Source organism: Lissotriton vulgaris, chromosome 11 (assembly GCF_964263255.1).
Source record: "Lissotriton vulgaris chromosome 11, aLisVul1.2, whole genome shotgun sequence".
Lineage (NCBI taxonomy): Eukaryota > Metazoa > Chordata > Amphibia > Caudata > Salamandridae > Lissotriton > Lissotriton vulgaris.
Genome location: NC_141699.1, coordinates 1,062,511,447 through 1,062,539,214, shown reverse-complemented (window position 1 = coordinate 1,062,539,214; position 27,768 = coordinate 1,062,511,447). Strand labels below are relative to the sequence as shown.

Sequence of the window (27,768 nt, the reverse complement as noted above, 5' to 3'; positions counted from 1 at the left end):
AGTGAAGCTAACTGTGGCACTTAGGTTCAATTATGTATTTGCAATGATCCCTGTTATCCTTCCCTAATCCATTTTGAGTAAAATTGGGTCCTTGATAAAAACAGGTTTTTATGCACACTGACAAAACATAGAAATAAGAATTTTGAAAACTGAATGCCAAAATGTCATCTGGGGGTCTTTGATACTCTAAATTTGTGGTTACTACCTAGCACATCAAATGCAATGCTCCTAGGGATTGCTATCAACTTGCGCTTATGAATCTACCTTGGTGGGTTTAGAAAAGAATCAGTTATCTATTGCAGGGGACATGGTTATTATATATGAGAAAGGCAAGGGCAATGCTGCAGGGTGCAACCCTATTCCACAATACTCTGTACAGGCATGGCACACAGTCCACAAACACCTTAAGGTGTGCAACCATTCACATAAGGAGTCTCCTATCCGGGACAATAGGACAATCTTGACTGGGGGCTAAATTGTTCATTGGTCGGATTCAGAACTTTTATGCAAACAATAAATTGAAGACATTCTTAGTAGTATCCCTGCAATATGACCTTTGCCAATCTTAGTGGTAGAAGTACAAACAACTTAGGCACTTCATTGGTTCCAGTTTGTGCCTCACACTGGTGACTTAACAATCTGCCCAGATCTGTGTATCCCTCTGTACATGGGGTCACTTTAGGAATATGGTCTCCAGATTGGAAACAGTGATAATTAACTGTCCTTTTTTTGGCTGTGACTTTGAGCAACCTCTGAGCCCAATAGTGGCAAACTTTCAGTCCATTTCACTGATGAAGCATGGTCTGATATATGCCATAAGTCAGGAAATTAGGAAGTAACTTTAAAATACACTTTCTAAATATTTTGCTTGAGTGACACTGGTGTTCCCCACTCAGGGTGAAGTCAGCTAACCTTAGCCCCAACTTGTACTGCTATGAATACTAGCAGACCAGTGGCGGTCCATGCAGATAAGCAGGATTGGGCGGGCGGTGAAAATGACAAATGACGGCATAGCGAATGTAAAATAAATAAAATATCTTACCTTGCAATCGCATCATAGTCGAGTTGGCTTGGTCCATGTTGATCATGCAGTTATTGTGCCCTTTAAGAACATGGATGGGAGACTGTGAGGGAACACAACTCACACTGTCCCTCCCTTGCTTGCTCTTGTGCAGTCAGCTCTCACTGGGTGCCCCACAGATGCCAGGGATTCCATGGGCCTCTCTCCTCCAGGACAGTCCTTCCTCCTGTTGGGCGAAACAAGATCCTTCCCATGCTTAGCAGCTAGATTGTTTCCGAGCAGACCCATAGGTAGAAGACCAGAAAGTGTAGATTTCAGGTGATGACCCTTCAAAACTGTGAGACTGTCTGACAGGCAGAAACCAGTCCTGCCTTGAGTATGCTGTGGAGCTCTCTCTTCCCTCGTTATAAGGGACTTGGAACTGGAACAAAGTGGTATAGATTATAGTTTACGTTTTTAAAGCTCGACACCCTTTGCACTCCCTCTACTACTCCCTCTACCACTTCTTCCACTATTCTTTCAAGGGTGTCCCACCAGCTCCTAATCCACCCATTCAGGCATACACAAAATAGTAGAACTTAACAAAACTTGGCCAGTAGGCCTTACTCACAGATAACAGGTGTGGTTACACTATTCTGAGAAACAGTGCTAAACCGAATACAGGGGCAATATTCTATTGCCTACAATGACGGTACACTTGATGTGTCCCTCTGGGCTGTAGGACAGGTCCCGGACTTCACACTGTTATGGACAGGACCAGAGCTTTAGGCACATGCTTAAGTTATCATGATGCCAGGGCAAAAATAAAAGTCCGGATATCTGATACACATGCAGTGGGGCTCTCTGGGCAATACTGATAAACTAGTTACATTAAACAGACATTGTAGACACACTTCATAGAAAATCTACAACTCCTTATCCCACTTTTACTCATCCCAAAGCTGAGTAAAACTCCCAGATATACTAGAAGAAGCCCAGTATGTAATGACTTTAGCAAATCATTAATTAACTATGCATCATGCATCTTTTTCTGTTCAAGACAGCTCATAGATTCCTAAAAAATGGGTTTGACCCACAACTTCGGTTTTCCATTTATAGGTGTGATGTGTGTGATTTTTGGTGATTGTAAATCACCGAGTGACTTGGTGAAGAGCACAAGGATGATAAGTGATATGCAAAGTGTGTTGTAGGTAATGGGTGAAGTTTATGGGTCAAATCCTTTGGATGATTGATGGTGGGTGTGCTTTCTATGTATCATCGAAGTGGTGATGTATTTAGAACCTTAGGTAGATGATTGGATAGCATGAGATGATTGAAACTGTGTGCTAGGTAAAGTAATTTAGAGCACAGTGTGAACACATGTGGCTTATGTGATTGGTAGAGGCAGTGCATTGGATGGGCTGCTGTTTTGTGTTTAGTGGATCATACAAAGATTATTGGGTGGATGCTTGTATGTTGTGAAGTGGAGGTAGATGCATGGTGTGTTATGGCAAGACGAAATCCATTGGGTGAGTAAATATTGTTCGTGGGGTAGACAGAAGAATTGTATGGGTCGATAGATATTGTATGTGGGGATACCGTAATACATGTGGCAAGAATGTAGTGCATTTGGTGATAATGTAGAGTATGTGGGGGTAGAATATTTAATAAGTAGGATGAAGGTAGTATCTGGGGTGTATGGATTTATTGTTAATTTATGTCGCAATTCCGATTGACAAAATGCCATCCTCCAATATTTTTGTATCCAGAATATCAACTACCTCAATACTGTGAGGCTAAGTATATATCATTAATATAGGTTTGCCATTATTAACTCCACATCTAGGTAGATTCGCATCCACATAACAATACATATTGTAAAGGTTCAATGATGTGGAGCTAACATATCAACTTTCTCTACAGTGTGGTAGTCAATAATCTGGATACAATAATTTGGCTTGATGGTATTTAAAACTTGAAAACATGTTTCAACATCATTTATTGTGTATGACGGGCAAATACCATGAATAGGTCAATTGCTGTGCTTGTGGAGAATGGATGAGTGGGGTCAACAGAGGTAAAATTCTGGATTGAGCGATTTATTGTGAGTTATGGACAGTGCATGGAATGGATAGACCCAGTGTCTGGTTGAATGTTGAACCTCCTGTGTGGTGGGATGTGGTGTGTATGTAGAATCGTTGTAGTACAGAGGAGGAATACGTTTTAAGAATAATGTAATGCCTAGGGACCTATTAACAAACTGGATGGTGTAGTCTGTTTAGTAGTACTGCAATAGTAATACAAAAGTACTACAAAATGCTACTCCCAAGCCTATGGGTCTAAATCTCTACCTACCTCCAAATCGCCTATCTTTTAAATGGGGTGAGTCTAACACATGTAAGTTTACTACTCTGAAGTAAATGTAGATGGGACAAGGGGGAGTAGTTGGAAAAAGTGGCTAAATCTACTTATAAATGAGATGGGTTTAAGAAGGGGTAACTAGGGGCTTAAGGATGTTAGGGTGGGGTTTAGCCCGGGACTTACACCCCCATCCAGAAGAGTATGCTCATTGCTATTCCCAAACTCCACTTTTAAACTTACTACTGCTAAAAGAGACTCAAAACAATAGTAAATGACTGCGGTTCAGAGCTAGATTAAATCCAGCCCCCAGATGGTCAACCACTGGTACTGCAACATGTTCACATAGACAATAATGGAGGGAGGGACTTAAAATAAAACCCCATTGTAAATATGATAACTTTATATTGAATTATTCAAATTATAAATAAATATGTAGTTTAAAACATCTAAAAATAAAACATAATTAATATTTATTTGTACAATGTTTTGATAACAATTTTAAATTTATAACTAAATGTGACTTTTATATTGAAATATAATTATTTTTAAAAAGTAATCTCTTACATCAATCTTATTAATTATTATTCAATAAGTAAAAACAATATGTAGGTGGAAATCTATTTTTAATTTAAATTTCAGATCAATATTGTGTATGTTATTAATTTAAATTAATTACATATTCATTTCAAACTTAAGTTAGTAGTGCTTCAGTATATTTTATTTTGTTCTACAGTTAGAATAAATATATATATATATATATATATATATATATATATATATATATATATATATATATATATATATATATATATATATATATATATATATATATACATTCACTGAAAAAACCATAGGTTTCACACCAGTAATAGTTAGGAATTAGCATTTTAAAAAACCTAGTAAATTCAGTGAAAAAAAACCATAGGTTTCACACCAGTTGTAGTTAGCTGGAAATTTTACTGACATAAAACCATAGAAATTCCAACGTTATAGTAAGTTGGACTCACTATAACAAGCGCGCCTGCAATGCACTGCTGATGAACTTATATATATATATATATATATATATATATATATATATATATATGTATATATATATATATATATATATATATGTATATATATATATATATATATATATATATATTGACTGAAAAAAACACCTCGCCTAGATCACGGGTGATCGCTGAAACGCGTTGGCTTTGTTCCATCCCTCAAGTGTATATGCTGGAATAAATTAACTTTCATTGCAACTCTACGTGGATGTGATATTTTATCGGAGCGGAGTGCAATTGCAGAAACGTGCTTTTTGCTGTAAAACTTTTATGGATGCAGGATAACCTCTGATCCTGCCCTTTGCACCGCTGTCATGGTGTCCCGGCAAACTCAGAGGAGGTGAAAACAAATATATATATATATATATATATATATATATTTATATATTTATAATATATATATATATATTTCTATATATATATATATATGTCACAGCTCCTCCCGCCAAGTCGCAAACTGCCGCGGCTCCAAATCAAAGGGTGCGTCGTCTTACATCGGCATGCATCCCAAGGGACTGTGTGCCCATCGCCATCTAGATTGCTAGCTCACGTGCAAATTGGCTCTGCATTTTGTTGTTGTGCACAGCCACTATGGCTGTTTATAGTGCCCACATGTCCACTATGGAGTCTACATTACCGGGGTGATTATGCGATTTCACATACTTCTGCCTTTTGTGCACGCCGCAGTCTCTCCTCTCACAGCTGTTTTTACCAACACTGTGAGCGCAAATTACATACTATCGATATGCCTACCTAGGTCTTTGCGCTTACATCATGTAGGTCATTTATTGCGCACATGCATCACTGTAACGTTACAGAGTGTTGTAGTTTGCCTTAATTCTAAGATGCTGTCATACACAATGCAGTATGTTCATTTATGTATTTACATGCTACAAGATGGCCGATGATTTGCGCCATCACATCAGTTTCCTTGCACATGAGTCCTTTGCTTGTGTTTACGCACTTCTATTGAATGCATTCTCACTAATCCGTCTGTGTGTGATCAAGACAGTTTTACTGTCGAAACGCATCATGACTGAGCAATAAATCTGCACTAGCTGACGTCTCCTGAGTGTGCGCCTTATTAGATTTTTTGGTGGTGATATATAGATATATATGTGTGATCAAGGCCGAAATGCGTCATTTGGACATCTGTTGCTATAATTAAACACCCTTAAGCACTTGCCTGTGGAGTCTATTTCCTGGTTCGGCGCCGCTGTGAAGGTTGGTCGCACTGCTGGGACTTTCGTGTTTCATATATATACATGTGAACAAGGGCTTTTTGAGCCCGAAACGTGTCTTTCCCTCTTCCTACCAACCTTTCCTGCAATAAAGACCAACCTGTGAATTGTGAGCTGTGGTCCGTCTCCTGTTTGCTTCGCTAGTCCTGGGTTGCGCTGGGATTGGAAGTGGCGTTCCCTGGAGTCTGCGCACATATATATATACATACAATAATTTTTCATTAATATTTAATATAAATATTTTTACTTTTTTATCTTGAAGATGTTGACTTTCCTCTATACTTTATTATACCAGGATGCCCTTGTAGTACAGTATACAGAAGATTAAAAATGTTTATTAACCTTTAATAAAAATATTATAGAAAATATTGTTATCAAATGGTATTTGATTTGTAAATGACAAACATGTTTATAGAATGCCTGGATAAATAGAAACATAAACATGTGGAAGGTAGGTAAGAGGCCTATTTATCATTCTTATTTCCTGCCTAGACTTGAGACACAGACCCCACATGATATCTATCTGTGACCTTGCATTGTGTAGAAGGTGTAGAACCATTAAAGCCTGGTGTAGAGTTTGTTGGTAATGGACATTTTAAATATTTTTAAAGGAAATGCCTAATCTATGATGACATCCACTGGGTGAATCTCCTCCATCCATGTATACCCTTGATGGAGAAATTCCACTGTTGGATTTTCCTCTATATGTAGTATTTTCCAGTGGAGGATTTTCTATGATAATTTAATCAAGCACTTAAACATTTGGACTTCATTTGTTTATCAAGTCTTGGTCAGTATATGAACGAAAGGATCACTTACCGATCATAAGGTGCACTTTTATGAAAAGCAAGGCCATGAATTGTAAATATGTAAATTGGGAACATTTTATGTGACTGTGAGACCTTTAATAAACCTAGAACTGTTTTTTATATCCTTTCTTGATACAGGCATGGGCTAATGAAGCTTTATTGAAAGACTGGATCAAAGTTTATGGATTCCTAAGGTAACTTTTCTTCTGCATAAGATTGATCCCATCCGAGTCATTCTTTAAGCTGCCTGCAGTAAATCTCCTCATGCAGTAAAAATCTCTTGGGTGGTCAGCCACACTTCATATATATATTAGCTTGAGCTCCGAACTGTAGCTTTTTACTTACCTATAACATTGTTCATCAGTGTGAAGACTAACAACATGTCTTTTTATGGGTACCTTGAATGGTCTGATATTACTTTCTAATTTCTAAGCATTTCACCATCATATAGACATACGTTGAGTAAATCCTTGCTAGTTTTATACTCTATTTCCTTATTAGTTTAACCTCACTGATGTGTACAACTTAGAGGTTACAGCACCAACCTCCTCATTCAGATCAGTATTACTCTGTGAAACCTTTCTTTCTTCTCTTTGTGCTTGATATTCGAAAATGTTGATAATTTGCTTTGGTAGTCTTAGGCCAACCTTTGGAGTAAAACCCCAACTTGTTTTGGAGTTCACAGTGAAGTTGCACGAGTATTCCGGTGAAGCTGGGACACACAGATTTCTAGGATTAGTTCTGGAGTTCTTTCAGAATTTAGTTACTCACAAGTGAAAGTATCTTTTTTTGCTTAAATATATATATATATATATATATATATATATATATATATATATATATATATATATATATATATATATATTACCTACTGGCGGTCGCCAGTAGGTAGTTATAGTTAGGATTGTTTTCCATAGGAAATCCTCAACATTCTATTTGGAATAACTTTGGCCCTGGTTGAAGAATCTTAGCGAATTTCTCAAAGAAGATGGCTCGGTCTGCTGCGCTCCTTCCCTGAAAGTTTGGGGGGGATTGGTCAAGTGGGGGCTGAGCTATAAGGGGGGTCCCAAAACGTGTTTTCTGCATGTTATTTTCCATAGGACCTTTAGACTCGGCTACAGGTCGAACGGCTGAATGGATTTATAAGAAATTTGGCAAAACTGTAGAGTCCGGTTCGCAGATTACGCTTTTTTTGGAATGGTGTAAATCCGTTCAGTAGTTGTTGAGAAAATTAAAGTTAAAGTCAATTATACATCTATAGGCGCGCACGCGTGCGCGCACTCAAGCGGCTGCGCGTGAGCGGAATTTTTTTTTGCTGCGTGACGTCTGTTAACGTTCGATTCGAAGGAAATCAGGAAGTTTTGTTCGCCATTTTGTCACTGCGAGTAAATATATTGTTCATTTCAAAGCGTTGAAACATGGAAAGGGGAGAAGGTAGAGATTGTTTTGCTGCGTAGCTTTTCTCGGGGTGTGCAGTAAGGCCCTTAAACGCAAAAAGATATAATTTTTTCCCCGAAAAAAAAATACGGGGTGCCCGCACCCGGTGGCGCACACCTATTTACAAGAGTGTGAAAATGGAGATAAATCAGAAGTTTGAGTGCTTAGATATAAGGTGGCTCTGAAAAGAGCCATTGTGTTAATTGAGTGTTTTCTGCATTTATAAGTAAGTACCGATGCAGAGCCTGATGTTGCAGAGGAAGACTCTGTTTCCCTCATTCGTGAAATAAACACCGTCTCTCCTATAGACGTCTTGCATGTGGTATCACAAGTTGTTGTGGTAAATAGAACCCATGCTATAATCTCTGAGGAACGCAGAAACAGATTTATTTACATGTCTCCTTGCTTTCTCAAATTGTGCACAATGTTGATTGGACCAATTCCATTTCTGTCTTTGGCATATATTGGAATATACCAAGGCAGATCGAGGAAAAAGTGTCATCAATTGTCGAAAGGTGTCTTTTAGAAGCATTTCCAGACCTACCCAAGTGATTGTGCCTAGATCGTTCCCAATACAGTGCACAATTATAAGGTCTGGTTCTGGGAGATGCATAAAAGTTTTCACCAATGGAATCAATTGGTGACATTTCAATCCTCTTTTGGCAATCCATGTTATGTGTACATTTGGTAAGCCGAGGTTGCAAATTCATCTGCTTACTGCATATTTTTCACTCCAGTGAATATAACTGTGTCCTATAAGCCAGACCTTCATTTTCAAGGGATTTGTAGTCGTCCTCCGATCGGTTCTGGAAGTGGAATGGTAGTTAGAAGTTGAAATTCTAAATAAAGAAAAAGGAAGAGGCTGGGTGTGGTTAAAAAAAAAAATGATTGGTTGATTGTAATAAGTAGAGATTGAACAGTACGTTGCATGTTAATGTTTATGTTAAACGAAAAGTACTATTGGGTGTGAAAAAACAAGACATGTAACAGAGCTGTGGATTGGCAGGTGTTTCTGGAGGGAAAATAGTCTTCTTAGTTTGTTGTAGAACATTGAGACATGAACGTTTGACCTGTGCCTTCAGCAAGGTGCAGAATGAGGTGTAACCATGGAAACAGCCGGAGATGGCAGTTGGTGATGGGTTCACTCTTTGGTGCCTCTGTATCTGACTCTGTTCTGTTCTGTTTGTTATTGTGGAGATGAAAGGGTGATAAGGAGAGAAATACGACATAGCGTTTGGCCTGTAGAAGCGTGGGAGCAGTGATTAAGTCTGAGTGAAGCGGAACTGTGGCGGTGCTTGGTAACAGTAAAAAATTTTTTTTAACAGTGGTATAACTGTCTGTACGGTGCGCGACCTACTAAGAAAGAGTTCACGGGCCGTAATTGGCTTGCAGGTTCTAGTATCAGTAAGTGAGGTCGAGAAAAGAAAACATTCAGGACTTTATTTATGAAGGCCTTGCGCCACCGGTGCGTCACTGTTTCCCATTTTAAAAAATGAGGCACCGGCGGCGGAAGGTCTTCATAAATAAGGTCCTCAGTGACTACAGTTAAGGTTATGTGGAAGCCATGAATAGTTTTTCAATATGAAATCATTTCAGTTGAGATTATGGATTAAAAGAGAAACCGTGAATATTAGAAATGTTTATTTAGAAATGTACTGTTTTAAAGGCAAATCATTATGTAATATGAGTACAGAAATTGCAAAAAACACAGTAATTGGTATTGTCAGTAGTACATGGAATACAAACGCTATAGTTGAAGAAAAATGAATATAGTTGGAAAAAAACATTGTACACTCTTATAAGGAAGTATATTATATTTTAATAAATGGAAGAAGGTCTCTGGCCTTTCAGTTTAGGAACGATATATGAAAATGCAAGTGGTTATACATCATTACTTTATCAATCAGCTGTCTACATGCGAAGCACTATCAAGTTTGTGTTATGTTACTGTGTACGGGGAAAAAAAGGCGCCAAAAGCGACAAAATGGCGAGAGGTGCATGTATGTAATCTGTTGGATGGTGCGCAAATCAGTATTGAGGAGAACTACTGTATTGAGATATCTTTTGAAGGTTGCAGTATTGCATTTGAAATACAGCACAAGTAATAATGGAAATATTGTTGAAAGAACATATTTTTCTGTAAAGTATTTTAAATTAATAATTTTATAGAAAATTAAAGGAGCAGAGGCGTGTGAGGCGGAAATAAGCAGTTGAGATGCGAAATGGCGTTTACAGTTATAAAAAACTCGTTTAAAATTTACACATTAATTAGAGTGCATGTAGCATATATTAGCGAGTTTTGCATCGAGTACGTTTGAAATAACCTTAGATAAGATATGCAATAGAATTGTTGAGATTAGACTGTAAAAAAATAAAGTTGAAAATCGAGTAGCTGAAGAAACAAATGTAGTCCACATAAAAGACCAAAATTTAAACAACACGAAATCATAATGTCCACTGTTAGTAAAGCCAATAGGTCTGTTCTTCAGAAGAAAATTTGGAAAAGAACGTGAAGAATATAGGGAAGCAAAAGGAAATGAGGACGTCAATGGCTTGTATAAGAGTTATTAAAGCATTGTTTAGGCAAAATAGGTAGCTTCTGCTTGTAACAGGAAATCACTTTTATCATTTGAAAGTATGTCAGCTATCCAATGGAAAAGAGTAAAGCAGTACTCATGATCTGTTAAAATCGGAGCCTCTTTTATTATCAGAGGGCAGCTCGGTGGGTTTTCGATGTAGTTCTCTGTTAGGAAAGATTTAACCGTCCATTGTGTAGGCAAAGTATGCAGCAAGTGCTTCTAACAGGAAATCACTGTTATCATCTGAAAACATGTCAGCCATCCAATTGAGAAGATGAAAGGAGCATTCATGATCTGTCATTATTGGAGCGTCTTTTACCATCATAGGGCAGCTCGGTGGGTTTTCGATGTAGCTCTCTGTTAGGAAATCTTGCGCCGCTGCGAATATATTCCAATGACCCAGAACTCCTTGTATCGCTGCAAAGGCCATAAACCCTCCGTTGTAACAAAGCTGTTCATGATCACGTAACGGATTCATGAGGTGATTGTAATTCGGTTCAGGAGGTACCAAATTGCAGAGACATAAATCCAGGGCCCACGTGAAATCACAGCTCAGGCAATGAAATACAGGCTGCACACAGGTGAAATACGAATATCGAAATGATAATCGATATGAAGTATTCAAAGTTGAGAGTGGTAAGGTGCCGTAGTACAGAAGCATTCTCTGTCGAAATAGTTCTAAGTGGTCCGGCTCGTTTGCGAAGGCAGGAGGGACATCCATTTTGAATTTCCCAAGATGGTAAAGGAAACGGCGCAGCACTGCCGGTTGTATAGCAACTCCAGAGAGTTAGGTAGCCGGCTATGCAGTGGAGAGGAGCAGAATGACTTGATAAATTTTCTAGGAGTCTAGTCACTTATATATTGCTTAGTAGTTATCAAAAAAGTAGCTTTTCTTGAAGTAGAGGATGCGTTAAAAAATAAGGGAGTCATTTGAGCAAGTTGTAAAGCAAGGTCAATTTTTTTTTACATCAATGCTGTTTCCTGTGAATGTTGGCTAAGTGAAAGATATGTGTGTGAGCAGATGCAACGTTCAGTTTTAAATGTGACAATGGAGCTCTTGTTCATGTCTTCCGATTCAAGGTCGGTATTCGCTGCCAAATACAAAGATCAAGAAATGCATGCGTGGGGTAGATAGTCTGCATTCTTAAAGGAAAGCAAATGAAGGGTTATTTTTACCGCGTTAGCATAGTCGTTTAAAAAGTTACAGTGATTTTCATTATATGTTAAGAAAGTGTCACTGATGAAGACTGAAAATAAATCCTTATAAATAACAGGTACTGGTGTATTTTAGAAAAGGTGTGTAACATTACATGAATTGTAAAAAAAAAATAATGTAATTGAAAGTGTATGGTTTGAAAATGAAAAGTAGAGGTTTATAGTTCACGTTTTGAAAGCGGTTCTAGAGGGTCAGATGCATGATAGATTTATAAAAAATAGAACATGTTTTTCAATAGTATTATGGAAAAAAATATGTGCCTTTATGTTCTATTTAGATTATCTGCCTGTTGCCTATTCTTTGAGTTTTAGTAATCCTGTGTCTTATAAGTTTTCCAGGGGCGGTTTGAGGTTCATGGTGGGCTTGGGCAGGGAGGGTAGGTTGGGGGTTTGTAATAAGGGGTCCGGGTGGGGTGGAGTGTGGAGTTTAGTGAAGAGTGAGAGGGGCGGGGGGTTAGGGTGTTTGGTAATGAAGCAGAGTCAGAAGACGCCAAATTTCTTTTATGGGGTGCCACGGAAATATGTATTTATTCTCAGAGGTTTATTATATTAAGGATATATATAAACATGGTGGCTCTTGTCGTTTTGTGGTTCTGTGCATGTGTATAATGCTGGCCCTGTAGTTTTTGTTTATGGACCTTATTACGACACACAGGGGAGCCATGTTGCACAGTTGGAGATCAGAGACTTAGGAAATAAAACTTTATAATTGTAAGGGCTCTAAGCGATACAAATCGCCCGTTCTCGGTGTAAAAAATATCACCGCTATTGGTGGTATTTTCTACGGTGTTAGTGCTCGAAGGAGAATAGTAACATATATGTGAAAGAAAATTCTGTAACAGGCTCAGCATTTCACATTATCGCGTGAAAACAAAAGTTGTTCTCACATAGCAATAAGTCTCTTATAATTAAGGGATGGAGTGTATATAGTGCTATTTACTACTCTGCTATGTGAACGATGTCGAATATTTCATAAGAGGAGGCTTTAAAAGTTTTTCGATAAACTGGTTTTCCAGGGAAGTGGGTGGAGTGTTCCGTGTAAATTGCAGAATAGAAACTAGTAAGAACCAATTGGAAGTGTTGTTTTAAAGTCACATGACTGCACATGCGTGTCTTGACGCCTGTACGCGATAGGTGGGTGCGCGCACCCGGTCGCGCACTAAATGAAAGCGGTGAAAAAACATCTTATAATATGCTCTTGGAGCACGTTTTGGTAGAAAGAGTTAGTTCTGAAAAGAACTTTTTTATTTTTGGAAACAAGTGTTATGATGCTTTTGATTTCTTAAAGTTGCTACGACATTTTTCAGTATGTCATACTATCCAAATAAAGTGAAGAAATTTAACTTTTCTTGGAGCATTTATGACTCTCAATTTTGTGTTTAATTAGAGTAAAGCTTTGCTCTCCGTATACAAGAAGTTTTCCACAGTTCATGCATTTCATGTGCACGTTCGCCAGATATGGTTTCAAGTCCATTTCAGCACTCGATGGAGATACAGGTCGTCCACCGGAAGATGTGCTGATTACTTCTGATGGTAATAGCGTGGCCTCCGTTTTTCTTGTCAAAGGTGGTCGCTCATTTCCTTGAGATTCGGAAGATGAATGCGGAACGGTAGCCATTGCTGCGAAGTCTTCGGGAAGATGTTCGACGTTGTTCTCTCTTGAGAGTAGAAAAGAAAGTGATGGAAGTGGGTGGAGTGCTGCGTGTAAATTCCAGAATAGAAAGTACCAAGAACCAATTAGAAGTGTTGTTTTGAAGTCACATGACTTCACATGCAAGTGTCAGGTCCTGTACGCGATAGGAGGGTGCGCGCACCCTGTCTCGCACTAAAATAAAGCGGCGAAAAAACATCTCATAATATGCTCTTGGAGCACGTTTTGGTAGAAAGAGTTAGTTCTGAAAAAAACTTTTTTTTTTGGAAACAAGTGTTATGATGCTTTTGATTTCTTAAAGTTGCTACGACATTTTTCAGTATGTCATACTATCCAAATAAAGTGAAGAAATTTAACTTTTCTTGGAGCATTTATGACTCTCAATTTTGTGTTTAATTAGAGTAAAGCTTTGCTCTCCGTATACAAGAAGTTTTCCACAGTTCGTGCATTTCATGTGCACGTTCGCCAGATATGGTTTCAAGTCCATTTCAGCACTCGATGGAGATACAGGTCGTCCACCGGAAGATGTGCTGATTACTTCTGATGGTAATAGCGTGGCCTCCGTTTTTCTTGTCAAAGGTGGTCGCTCATTTCCTTCAGATTCGGAAGATGAATGCGGAACGGTAGCCATTGCAGCGAAGTCTTTGGGAAGATGTTCGACGTTGTTCTCTCTTGAGAGTAGAAAAGAAAGTGATGGAAGTGGGTGGAGTGCTGCGTGTAAATTCCAGAATGGAAACTACCAAGAACCAATTAGAAGTGTTGTTTTGAAGTGACATGACTTCACATGCAAGTGTCAGGTCCTGTACGCGATAGGATGGTGCGCGCACCCTGTCTCGCACTAAAATAAAGCGGCGAAAAAACATCTCATAATATGCTCTTGGAGCACGTTTTGGTAGAAAGAGTTAGTTCTGAAAAGAACTTTTTTTTTTTTGGAAACAAGTGTTATGATGCTTTTGATTTCTTAAAGTTGCTACGACATTTTTCAGTATGTCATACTATCCAAATAAAGTGAAGAAATGTAACTTTTCTTGGAGCATTTATGACTCTCAATTTTGTGTTTAATTAGAGTAAAGCTTTGCTCTCCGTATACAAGAAGTTTTCCACAGTTCGTGCATTTCATGTGCACGTTCGCCAGATATGGTTTCAAGTCCATTTCAGCACTCAATGGAGATACAGGTCGTCCACCGGAAGATGTGCTGATTACTTCTGATGGTAATAGCGTGGCCTCCGTTTTTCTTGTCAAAGGTGGTCGCTCATTTCCTTCAGATTCGGAAGATGAATACGGAACGGTAGCCATTGCAGCGAAGTCTTCGGGAAGATGTTCGACGTTGTTCTCTCTTGAGAGTAGAAAAGAAAGTGATGGAAGTGGGTGAAGTGCTGCGTGTAAATTCCAGAATAGAAACTACCAAGAACCAATTAGAAGTGTTATTTTGAAGTCACATGACTTCACATGCAAGTGTCAGGTCCTGTAAGCGATAGGAGGGTGCGCGCACCCGGTCTCGCACTAAAATAAAGCGGCGAAAACACATTTCATAATATGCTCTTGGAGCACGTTTTGGTGGAAAGAGTTATTTCTGAAAATAACTTTTTTTTTTTTTTGGAAACAAGTGTTATGATGCTTTCGATTTCTTAAAGTTGCTACTACATTTTTCAGTATGTAATACTATGAAAATGAAGTGAAGAAATGTATCTTTTCTTGGGGCATTTATGACTTTCAATTTTGAGTTTAATAAGAACGAGGCTCTGCTCTCCATACAAAAGAATTTCTCCACACTCGTTGCATTTCATGTGCACCTTCGCAAGATATGGTCTCAAGTCCATCTCAGCACTCGATGGAGATATAGGTCGTCCACCAGAAGATGTGCTGGCCACCTCTGATGGTAATAGCGTGGCCGGGGCTCTTGTCGATGCTTTTGCATAATGCTCAGGGTGCCTTTGTTTAACATGCCGCAGCATGGTGTGTATAGAAAAGGAATATTTTCTATTTGGATTTCCCCTTGAGAGCTCCGAATTGCATATCGTGCAGGTTACTTTTGGCGCATTCACTTTCTTTTGATCTTCAGGATAAGTAAAACATTGCCAAATGAAAGATTCCTTTTTTCTTCTTAACGGTGGTCGCTCATTTCCTTCAGATTCGGAAGATGAATGCGAAAGGGCAGCCATTTCAGCAAAGTTTTCCGGAAGATGCTCGACGTTGTTGTCTCTTGAGAGTAGAAAAGATTGTGAGGAAAGTGGGTGGAGTGCTTCGTGTAAATTCCAGAACAGAAACTACTAAGAACCAATTGGAAGTCTTGTTTTCAAGTCACATGACTTTACATGCGCTTCTCAGGACGTGTAGGCGGTGACACTATCTAGTTACGAACGTGATTTCATACTTAGGAACTAGCATTAAAAAAACCTATGAAATTCACTGAAAAAACCATAGGTTTTACAAACGTTATAGTTAGGAAATAGCATTGGAAAAACCTATGAAATTCACTGAAAAAACCCTAGGTTTTACACACGTTATAGTTAGGAAGTAGCATTTAAAAAACCTATGAAATTCACTGAAAAAAACATAGGTTTGACACCAGTTATAGTTAGCTGGAAATTTTACTGACATAAAACCAATGAAATTCCACGTTATAGTTAGTTGGAATCACTATAACTTGCGCGTGTAATGCACTGCTGATGACATTACATATTACATCACTCATGACATGGTCAGTGACATCACTCATGACATCACTGATGACAGACCTCCTTTAAGTGTAATGTAACCCTTAAAACACATATTGGAAAATAGAAATTAACATTTTCAAAAAAATGGAGATACCCATACCAGTTACAACAACCAATTCAGTAATTCCACCATCTATATACACATTCTCTCATTCACCAACAGTTCTATATAGTCACTCATACATATACTCACTCATCATATGTAGTGATACACCTATACATCCTGTTACACACCAACAATCATCCAAAAGTTACTCACACACATACTCACACATGCAAATAAACTATTGAACATCCATTTATTTGCATATACAACTATACACACACTACCACGTTACTTCTAGGGAAACTTATACATACTTACTCTCTTAAACAATCACTTATAGAAACACATACTTATTTAAACAGGAACTCTTTCTATCTCTTAGTCTCACATATACTGACTTATATATATCAATACTCACATATACTAAATTAAAACATATCTCGTTACTGATAAAGACACTAGTGAGGCAGGCATTCACTCACTAACACACACATATACACACTCATCCACCCATACAGTCCTGCACATATGCTGTCTTCAAAAAACATAGAAACAGTGAGTCAGTCATTGATGGATCTATATGATAAGTAACACCCCCACCAAACCATAGAGACACTCATACTGATACTAAAAAAACATCTAATAACCCATATACACACACATGTAGGTACTCATCAATCCATGCAGCCACTTATTCACAAAGTGAAACACTGATACATATATTTAAATATTTTAACATTACTCGCTAATATATGTATTCACTAAGATACACTTAATAAGCCAGTTAACCAATCATTTTTTTTTTTAAAACATTCATTAAAACATTTATTTAAACATTTATTCTTCCATCGACCTTTACATATACATATATAAAAAATATTTATTTTTCAGTAAGATACACATTCACTGGATGGTGTCATCAGTGATGTCATGAGTGATGTCACTGACCATGTCATGAGTGATGTAATATGTAATGTCATCAGCAGTGCATTACACGTGCAAGTTATAGTGAGTCCAACTAACTATAACGTGGAATTTCATTGGTTTTATGTCAGTAAAATTTCCAGCTAACTATAACTGGTGTCAAAGCTATGGTTTTTTCAGTGAATTTCATAGGTTTTTTAAATGCTACTTCCTAACTATAACGTGTGTAAAACCTAGGGTTTTTTCAGTGAATATATATATATATAATCTCCCTCCTTCAATTTTACCGATTCATAAATACCGAATCGGTAAAATTCGATATTTATGAGTCGGTAAAATATACTTACCTACATCTGGCCCTATATCCTGTGTGAGTAACAACCATGTTAGATAGTCATCCTTGCTCTTTAAAGCTGATTTTCTCAAATGTTTTACTTCCAGCATACTCATCTAATCTGCAAATTGAGAGCAAACAGATTTTTTAAGGTGTAAAGTCATAATTCCTGAACACAAAATGTGAATTGCCCTCGAAAAAGAGAGGTATGTGTGCTTCTAAGCTCAAATGCACCTTAGAGGTGCAAATATTTTTGAAAATTGGCTCTTTGAGAAGATCTAGTACTCATTTTAATCACTCAATTTAATTTGTTATTGTGAGTATCCTGATACTCCTATGTAGGAGGTCATACCTCCTGGTGAGTGAATTAGGGGTAAGCAAACTTATGAATATTTTCCTGCATAATCTATTGAAACGTTTTTTGTAAACTTTCCATGCTTAAGATATTTTACAAACTTTGCAATAAAAACTTGTTTGGGCAAAAAAAGAAAACGACCCTGCCTCGACTTACTTTAGTGAGAGATGCTTTGGTGCAAACTGTTCTTTTGTGGCTATTTTTACAACAGTCTACGTGTAGTGAAATTATAGATACGTGTGTCACCCTAGCAAAACCTGGTCAACAAGAATATAACTTCACAGTTGTCATGCACTTACATGTCATTAATCTACTGGTTCATGTCCTTCACATGTCTGGACAATATTTTAATAGGCCAGCAAAATTAAAAAAAATATCAGCATTTCAAGTTCCATAAAGTTTGTGACATTTCTAAAAATGTTGCATTCTATGGTTTTACTCACAACTTTCCTCACTGGAGACTGGTTTCTGTAGAAAATATCTCTCAGAGACCCTTTTATCTTAAATGTGTCTCCTATTGCTATCTTCTATGGCTTTTTTATGTGAGGTATGTCCGTGTGCGAAAATAAGCCATGCAAGATACTGGCTAACCTTTTATTTGTCACGGAAATGCATACTTTCATATCATTTTTGTGAAAATATTCCAGAAAAAAATCCTTCACCAATGGCCCTTTCATTCTGCTTCTATATTATAATGCAGTACCGTTAAATGTATGCACACTGTCGTCATTCCCAATGCCTCTTAGATTTATTGTTTAGCACAAATAAATAGAGATTAACTAGTGGTAACTCACTATTGCCTGTATTGACTTCTTTTATTTACATTTGGGCCCTGATTATGATTCTGGTGGTCCGAGTCGTGCCACACTCACAGGGGCATGGTGGTCTTGCCACCGCTGCACTGGAAGTCTGACTGCCCTATTAGGACTTTGACGGTTGGACTGCCATTACACCGCTCCAACCACCAGGGAATTGTGTTCCTTGGTGGTCCCACAGTGCCCTGAGGTACCACCAAGCATATTGCAACTTTCCTCACCACAAGTGGTGTCATGGAGGTTCTTCCTCCATGTAACTTCTGGTGGTGAGGAAAGAAAGGCAGCCCTACAGGGCCCACCATTGCCCTTGTGCATGGGGGTGCATTCAAGGGGGGCACTTTTTTTTATCAGTTTACATTTTTAATCTCTGAATCAGTATAGACGTCAATGAGGAAAGTCCACTTTCTAACCATGTATGCAGACTGCTGAATCTAACACAATTCTTGTAGGAACTTATGGATTAGCCTCGTGGAGAGCAAGTAAAAGGGCATTTATTTCTTCTTTTTGTGCATGGAATCACTTTTAACTTTGATATTGAAGTATCTGTCTTCAAACATTTCCTGCACTGTAGCACAAGTCATGGGCTACGTAAAGCCATCCAAATAGAATAAGCTCTTCTACTTATGTACGGGTAAATAATTTGGACTTTTTGGGATATTTTATGTATAATATAGAAGTACTTGAGACGTACAAAAACATTACATCAGTCACATTTTGTGTGCGAGTACAGTGAAGGTGTAGAGCACATGCATTGGGGATTCTAGCTACAGTAGCTGCATCAAATGTAGGTATAGGGGAAACTATTCACTTTCCGTGTGCAAGAGGATGCACCTTCAAAATTTCCGCCTGTACTACTGTGAGGATTTTCTCAGTATGAGTAAATTGTTCCTCTACTACAGAATATATGTGTGTGAGCTGTGTGAGGTTGGGGGTCATCTATCCACATTGTAGACTATGTATATGTAGCCTTAAGTTCAAGAAATAACCCTAATTAATAGGTTTGTCTTGTTATCCCATATCTATTAGCTTTTCGTCTCCAACATTTCGGCTTGTAGGTTGCACAAGATAGCAGTATGTGTTTTTTTTCTCACATTTTTGTCGAGATGTTGGAGTAATTGCAGGAATCGATAATCACCCTGAAGAAGTCCCTAGTATGGGACGAAACGCGTTGGCTGTACTTTCCACCACATTTTGGAATAAAAAAGAAAATCAAAACTGAGGAACTTTACTCCTGTGATTATTATTTTTCTGTTTTCTGTGTTGTGCACCTTTGCTTTTTTTGAGTAATGTTGGAATAATTAGTCCATATGGGATTAATCTACTCGTATTGCAACAAGTAGGTTCTTCCAAAGTTTAAAGCTCCCTCAGAACTTACAATTTTCTCAGTGTGTTTGCAGGTTGTAAAATAGAACACTTCTGCAGGATGTCTGGTGCCAGTCCGTTACCCACACTGAATAATTCATATCCAAGGAAGAGTACATAAAGATGCAAAATCTTAGATCATTTAAAAGTTTATTTAATTCCTATGCTGTACTAAAGGACTCACAATTCTGTCATTAAGTGCTCAGTTAAATCAGCATCTCTGATGTAGACGTCATCAATATATGACAACACCTCTAGATCTTATTGTAAGATCTCCATTTCCATTATTGTTGCCAGAAAAAGTGCCCAACTTTTCTAATACCCCAAAGGCATACTGAAATCCTAAGATTGAAAAAGGTGCTATTTTTACACTCAAGAACTTCTTTCAGATATTGTAAGAAATGGGGTTATTGGTAGAGGGAGCTAAGAACCCATCTCAAGTAAAATTCTAAATCCTTGTAAGGGTGAACCCTTAAAGTCATTAAATTAACTTGAGCTCAACCCCTTATTTTCTAGTGCAAAGAGCAGACAATTTCATCCTAGAGGCAATGGATAAAGTATTTATGTTGTACAAAAACACCAATAAAATCATAATGCACAACAATATAACTCTTAAAATGAATTAGAATAATAGGACATGCAAATGACAAAAAAACAATAAGGGGAAACGGATAGGTGAATTTAATACGGGATAAGGGACCTAGGCAAAACTTGACATTGGCTGAGATGGAGCATGAGTTGGATATACTAACCATTTTCATCCTGATTTCAGTCCCAATGCACCACAAAAGTACAATTCTATAGCCCTCAGGGGAGACACCCGGAGACAAACGTGATGGCTGGCAGAGGCTAATAGCAGGGTTTTTCCAAGTGCACCTACCATTGATCAGGTGGGAAGTTGCGGGAAAAGGCTGCATGTAGCTTGTTGTGTCACTGTAGTTTTACCAGGAGGTTAGTCTTATGACCCTTGGAGTCTGCGTTTTTGTACTGAATGCAAGTGGGAAAACAGGTCCAGTATTCTGGGCTCTTCTCAGGTTTCAGACAGTGGGCTCAGTCTGCTTCTGACCTTTCAAGAGTGTTCTAAAGTGGGTGCCTGGGAAACCCACATTTATTCCTGGCACAAGCAGGTGGGTGGGAATGTGGAAGCCATCTTTGATTTTGATTTTGATACAGGAATGACCCCTGAAGATGACATAAGTGATGGGATAAAGGTTCCTGCGGCTAACCATGCATACTATGGGCATTTTTTTGTAAGGAGACAGACGCTACACAAAACCTGTACTCTGAGGGCCTCATGAGTGTGGGGGGATGTAGTTTGGTAATCCTAATGTCTTCCAACATCTAATACCACAGTCTTGTCCCTGTATCCACAATGACCTCAGAGACAGAAGTCCAAGAGAACAAAGCTGAGTTTTCAACAATCAGACATGGGATACACAAGGACTGTTTTGGCAACCTGCCTTCATACTTTGAAGTGCACCCAAACATCATAGACAAAACGCTGTGACATTGTAATGTCAAAAAGAAACCTATTCTATTTGAGCCTGACTGGCTGAAGGGACAAAAGCAGGGCCCTACCCAAGTGTCAGCTAACATTTTCCTGTGACAGGAGATGCCTCTTTAAAGTTTGCCCAAGTGTTATGTGAAAACCCCTGATAGACCTGTCAAGCAGGATGTGACATGTAAGCAATACTTGATACTTTAATGTAAAAAAGTATCCTATCAGCCCCACTTGGCGCTAGGACGCCTCCGGGCAGTTATTTTGCGCTTTATAAAATTCATTTTCATTTCATTTCATTCACTTGCATATTCTGTCAGGTTGAGAGAAGTTATCTCTGCCCATTCAGTTCAGTGCATTGTTTGCTCCTAAGAGCAAGTTCATACCTCATTATCGCCTATTCAAATGCAAATTATTAACTGGCAGAAGGTGGACAGCAAAGGTCAGATTTAGTATAGAGGTAAATGAGGCAGGGCAAAGGTAAGTTTCCAAACTTACTTTTGCATCATATTTACCAAACAATCTGACTTCACCGTTGAATTGGAGATGTAACAACTTTAAAAAAGTAGTTGTTTCATTATTTTATAGCTAGTCCAATTCTCAAAATATAGTATTAGCATATATATTTTCATTGTTTTTCGTATAGAAATGCCAGCCTGGTTAACCTGAAAATAGCTTTTAGGAACTAGCCACTTCTGAGTGGACGTCCTTCCGGGTGAGTTGTTTCCGGCTTCTGGTGGGGGCGGTTTCCTGCTTCCTGTTTCCATCGCGGTTGCGGCTGCACTGTGGCTACATGGCCAATTGGGAGTGGGGCCGTCCAGGGTGCTGCCGGAGATTACCTCAGCTCACAGGCTCAGTGCGATGCCCGACCTGTATCTGGACACGAAAGCTGAGCCTTGGGGGTCCATGGGGAGGTATCTTAGGGGGCGAGCCCCTGAGCCCAGAGTGCTGGAGTGTGGTTGCCCTGTGAAAACTGCAGGGAGGGGCCTCCTTAGCCAACATGCCTCCGCTGAGGCCATTGCAGCAGGGGACAGACAGGCAGCGAGCAGCCCACAGTCCCCTCACCCACGTAAGTTTCCGTGGCCTGGAGTGCAATCCGGAGGACTCCTGCAGTCGTATATCTGAGCAGGGGGCACACAGCCTGTCACCCCCATCCATCCAGTCCACCCCCTTACCATATCTTATTTCACCTTAGTCCAGAAGGAGCACCTAAGAGACATCCCAGACAAGAGGCAAATAGCTAGGGGGCACACCTCACATTGCTTTACCCAAAGGCAACCCCTGAGTATAGTCTAAGCTCAATTAAATAATGAAACACTGAAAAAATAACTAAAGCAGTTATACCTTTTATTTATTTCATTATCAATAATCTTCATGTTCTTTGTGTCCTTAGACCTGCAGAACCGGAGGAATTTGCTGGGATTGTGTCTTTTCTCTTCTCCTCGGAGGCCTCTTACCTTACTGGAGAGACCGTTGTGGTTGGTGGAGGATTCAAGACAAGACTCTAAAAATAATACAATATACATCTTTTAACCTTGGATACTGAACAAGTAAACATACTGATGTTGATACAGCCTTTACACACTGAATCACAACTGCCTTCATACCTTTTGTCAGTATTTTTTCTGCAAGTATTGCAAAAATGGTACATAGTGCATTCAAGTCTGAAGTATAAGTATAATATGTAAACCATCATTTTTGTTATTAATGCTATTTTGTTGGTTTGCTTTTAATCATGATCATTTATATGGGGAGGAAGCTTATGATTAAGCCCCCCGATTCACCCTGTCGCAAGAAGGTAAATCAGCAAATCCTCTGTCCTTTTATAATTATTAAGAATTCTATTTTGTATATTACATATGGCTCCTTTCACCTTAAATAGTATGTGTGACCAATTCACTTTTGACACATAGCCTTAGTGTTTGTGCAACTTGCTTATTGCAGAAAACTAAATTCTGCATGCTGTTCTCCAGAGCCATCATTGGTAAGTGCAAGACACTTATGAAAGCAATATTGCAGTTCAAGCGAGTGATCTAAAAATCTAAAACATGCTTTTTGTAATGAAGTGATTTATTTATAGTTTATCATGATGTATTCAAGGTTACTGTTCATCCCACAAATAAAAAATGAAATATTTTGTCATCCATATGTTACTTGTCTGATGTCCGATTGTCCTATGCACCTATTTAAGTTTTGGAATCACTGTTTCTTAGTATACCCTACAAGGTGACATTTATCAGAACTTTCAAATGCTGAGGGATCCTTGAGACAATGAAGTGGCTCATGGCCAATATTGGCTGGTACATACCTTCTTCTACAACATGACAGTGTCTGTCTTTCTGTTGCTCCCTTTAAATTTAGAACATGCACCCTCAGTGGGTGGATTTTCTAATTGCATTATGGCCTCCTTCCTTAAGCTATACTGATTATTAAAGGCCCTCTCCCTCTTTAAAGGCCGTTGCCTGTGACTCAGGCCTATAACTTGAGAAAATGGCCCTCAACAGCTATTATAGTCCGGCGAAGAGGGACCATAAAGCTACATTATTTACTTGGTTGACTCAGCCTTGGCCCCAGATGACTCTTATATTGCCTAGTATTGTAACAACAGTGCAATGTGTGCAAGTTCTGGTCTTGAATTGGTTTGATCAGTACTTTACCAAGTTGTTCCAGATAAGCAGGTATTCAGGTTAAGTTATGTTGCCCAATAAATCTAAAGTCAGCTACTAATGATAAGACATTTTCATTTTTACAAATCTACCTTCTGTCTTGAAATAACATCATTTAAACCTTTACATGTAGCATTCTGTCACAACCCACAATATTCCTTTTTATATTTTTTCCCTGGTGTCCTAGTGGCCTGGAAAAAAAACTAACTTGCTGCAAAGGGGCAGAAAGATTTCTGGCCCCTAGATAGTAGAGAAGAGTTAGCTCCTGCCATGTGATAATATCACTGGTAGACTATGAATGAATGAATATAAAACTTGTAAAGCGCTAACTTTGCCCAAGGGCGTCAAGGCGCTAATGGAATGTATTCCTGCTCCCGACTCTCCTGCAGCAATCCATAATCTGCAATCAACCTGGGGGAGGTACCACGAGAGAGAGGACAATACCTATATACCTGCCAACCTGAACAAAAATCTTACTGTGTGAGGAGGGGACGGGGCGTTGGAGGGGGCAGGACTTGTTGCAGAGAAGTACCTAAGAGGCACTTTTGAACCCCCCCTGCCCCCTGCCCCCAAGCCCCTGCCCCCAAAATGAAAGCTGTATCTGACGTCCTGGGATGTTTTCACCCACCTTAATGGACGTCGGCAGTTCAAGGCCTCGGAAAACAAGCGAGAAAATCACTATTTACAGTGGTTTTCAGCTCTTTTTCCCTGCCACTGTGTGATATTAGCTCCTCACTGGGTGATTGTGCAAAGGAAGCCAATATCGTGTGTCACATGGTTGCATCGTGTGAGTTGACAATAAAGTACCGACCTCTATGAGTTTGGTGTTTTGTGGGATGGGCTGTTCCCGGGAGGACTGATCTCAGTGAAGGTGGCCAGAGCTGTTATATCTCAGGAATTTCATGGCAGGCTGGTCAACATTGAAATAAAAAAACTGATCTTGGTATCTAGGGAAAGCTCTTCTATGCAGCCCACAGTGGGGGTCTGACAAGGGATTCCCATTGGTTGTAACGACTTCTTTATTTTTTCCCATTAATATCCCTATGATTGTGAATTTGACCGGCCGGACGGAGTTGGAAAACATTTCCAAAAAAATGCATATCAGCACCAGCATATTCAGTTTGAAAGGAAATACATAATGCAAACAAGCATTGACAAGTCCAATAGGTTTGGCGTTGTTTTTGTCAAGCTATGCATTATGCATAGTCATAGGTACCAGGGGACATATGGGGCCAGGCCATCACATATTTGTGCCTGTTTCGTTATTTTGGAGTTTGCATATATTTCAATCTTGTTAGTGAGAAGGCTTCAGTTTGAAATGTTGTATGATTTATTGTACTTTGTGTCATTTACCTAACAAAAGTGATCTGGAGCCTTTGGCGGATATTGGTTTAGGATGAAAGATGGATTGGAGGGTAAAATGGTGCTGGAAGGAGCGCAGATTTACAAAACGTTATAGTAAAATGAGCTAACTAGATCTTGTGCCCCACCATGCCCCGGGTTTTCATCAATTATGACATTTGAGATGATATCAACAATGTCATCAATGTTGATTTTGAACATGTGATGGCTGAAGCAGTCTCTTAGGTAATAAGCGGAGCATGGTGGGAGCACAAGTTCCAGTTAGCTCAGTAAACTATAACTAGTGAATTTCAGTATTTTTTCGAGTTTAAAATGTTTTCTTTTAACTGACATTTTTACCTAACTATAACGCCACTTTAACTTTTTCCAGAAAATATCAGATTTTTTAAAATATAAAGTAAGATATTATTACTATACATAGATAACAGCACTTTAACATTTGTTTTTTGAGCAGTTTTAAAAATGAAAAGTAAGATCTCATTATTTTACCAAGCCCCACATGAGTGCCAGCCCCACGTGCGCGTGCCAGACCTTGCTCTCACTCCTCAGTGGGTGACCAACGCCCCCACACACATTAACTCCACATTTTTTAATTTTTTTAATTCATTTTCTCAGTAATTTGGGTCTTCCTCTGGAGTCCCTCAGTTACCCCTACCCTGCTGTTTATATGGTATTCTTTAAACAGTCAAGACATAGGGGAGAAAGCCTCCGAGTCCTGTAATGAGTGCTGCAAAAGTTCTGTTTATGTTGCACTTGCTCCCATAAACCCCCTCAGCCAACCAAAAGGCTTGAATTTTTGAGTTTCAGACCAGCTGTCAATATAGCTATATCCTTTGAATCTTAATTTCTCAAAAGCTAATGAACGGATTTTCACCAAATCCCAAAAAGCATACTTTTAGAGTAAAGATCTAGCTGCCAAGTGGAAAGTTTTGTTAAGATTCATCAAAGGTGAGTCGAACCGCACCAAAGTTATTAGCAACCCACATACCACTACATAGAAAGTTTGACTTAACTATAACTGCAAAGTATTGCATATTTTTTTCACTGAGAAAAACAATGGTTAAAGTAACATTATAGTTCTTAGTGACAACATTAACGTTTTGAACAAAAAAAAGTTACAGAAATTTACTAGTTAGGGTTAGCAGAGCTAAGTATAACCTGCTTTCCCTCCATACAGTGCTTATGAAATCACATATGACTTCACTCATTACAGGTTCAATGACATCATGTATGACATCACTGATGACATGTCAAATGACACCATTAATAACATCACTGATGATATCATCCAACAAGTGTGCTAGTTTGTTTTATCATTTACATAATGGCGGGTAAATATCATAATACTTGTCTACCTAATTTTGTACAGCCTGGGTCCAGCTAATGGGTTATCTGGTATCTGTAGTTGACTGTGAATGTGAACTATGGTAGGTGTAAAGGCATATCAATGTATACACCAATATGTGGGAAAAGGAAGCTTAGATGATCTAATCAGTGAAAGAACATGTCATGAGTGATATCATACTTGAGGACATAAGCAGTACATGGCGAGGGCATGAGTTATAGCAAGCACTACTAACTACAACTAGTGACTTTTTCTGACTTTTTTTCACTTCAAAACGTTAACATTGTCACTGAGAAAATCACATAACTATAACGTTAATTTAACCTTTTTTTGTGAATTATTAAGGGTTTTTTAATGAAAACGAATATTTTTTATTATACCCAACTATAACGTTACTTTAACCTTTGTTTCTTTTCCAGTGGGTTACTAGTTTAAAAAAGAAATATATATATATTTGTAAATATTTAAAAAATAACTACTCCAACAATGTTTGCGTGAGAATTTTCAACTTCTTATTTGTTGATCAGTTTTTGATATGCTGTAAACTAAGTGTTTTCACTATGTGCAACCATTTAAAAGGTATATGAAAGCTTTTGCGAAAGACTCGCGGGTGGCTCTTGGGAGACTCGTGAGATCGTTGGGTTTAACCTCATGCGCGCTAGCGGAATTCCGCTCGCACGCTGAGATTTTTAAAAACGCACTTTACGTGACGAGCTGGGCTCGTCATCAGCGTGCGAGGAGGCTACGCCATGACGAGCCCAGCTCGTCATCAGCGTGGAAGGGGTTAAAATGTAATTATAATCTATTGTACAGAGCTCTTTTTCAAGAGTTGAGTTATTATTGACTGTTAATCTTTAATAATAAAGTCAGTACAGTATGTATATTGTAATCATTATTTTGGTTTAAACGTATGGCTCTGGTGAGACAATCGCGGGAATTAAGCACACAATCCCCAGCGTGGAGTAAGTGGGGGCTGTACTTCCTGTCCAGCT

At 38.7% G+C, this 27,768-nt stretch overlaps 1 protein-coding gene across 1 annotated transcript in view; it reads left to right on the top strand.

The window, feature by feature from the left end:
* The window catches only part of LOC147684073 (dehydrogenase/reductase SDR family member 4-like), a 155,743-nt gene extending 132,575 nt beyond the window's left edge, over nt 1-23,168 (top strand). Inside the window, exons 8-9 of the mRNA XM_086944943.1 lie at nt 6,605-6,660; nt 22,797-23,168. Coding sequence (XP_086801069.1) covers nt 6,605-6,660; nt 22,797-22,911 — 171 coding nt within the window. The 3' untranslated portion in view covers nt 22,912-23,168. The remainder of the gene's footprint in view (nt 1-6,604; nt 6,661-22,796) is intronic.
* Nucleotides 23,169-27,768: the final 4,600 nt, after the last annotated feature.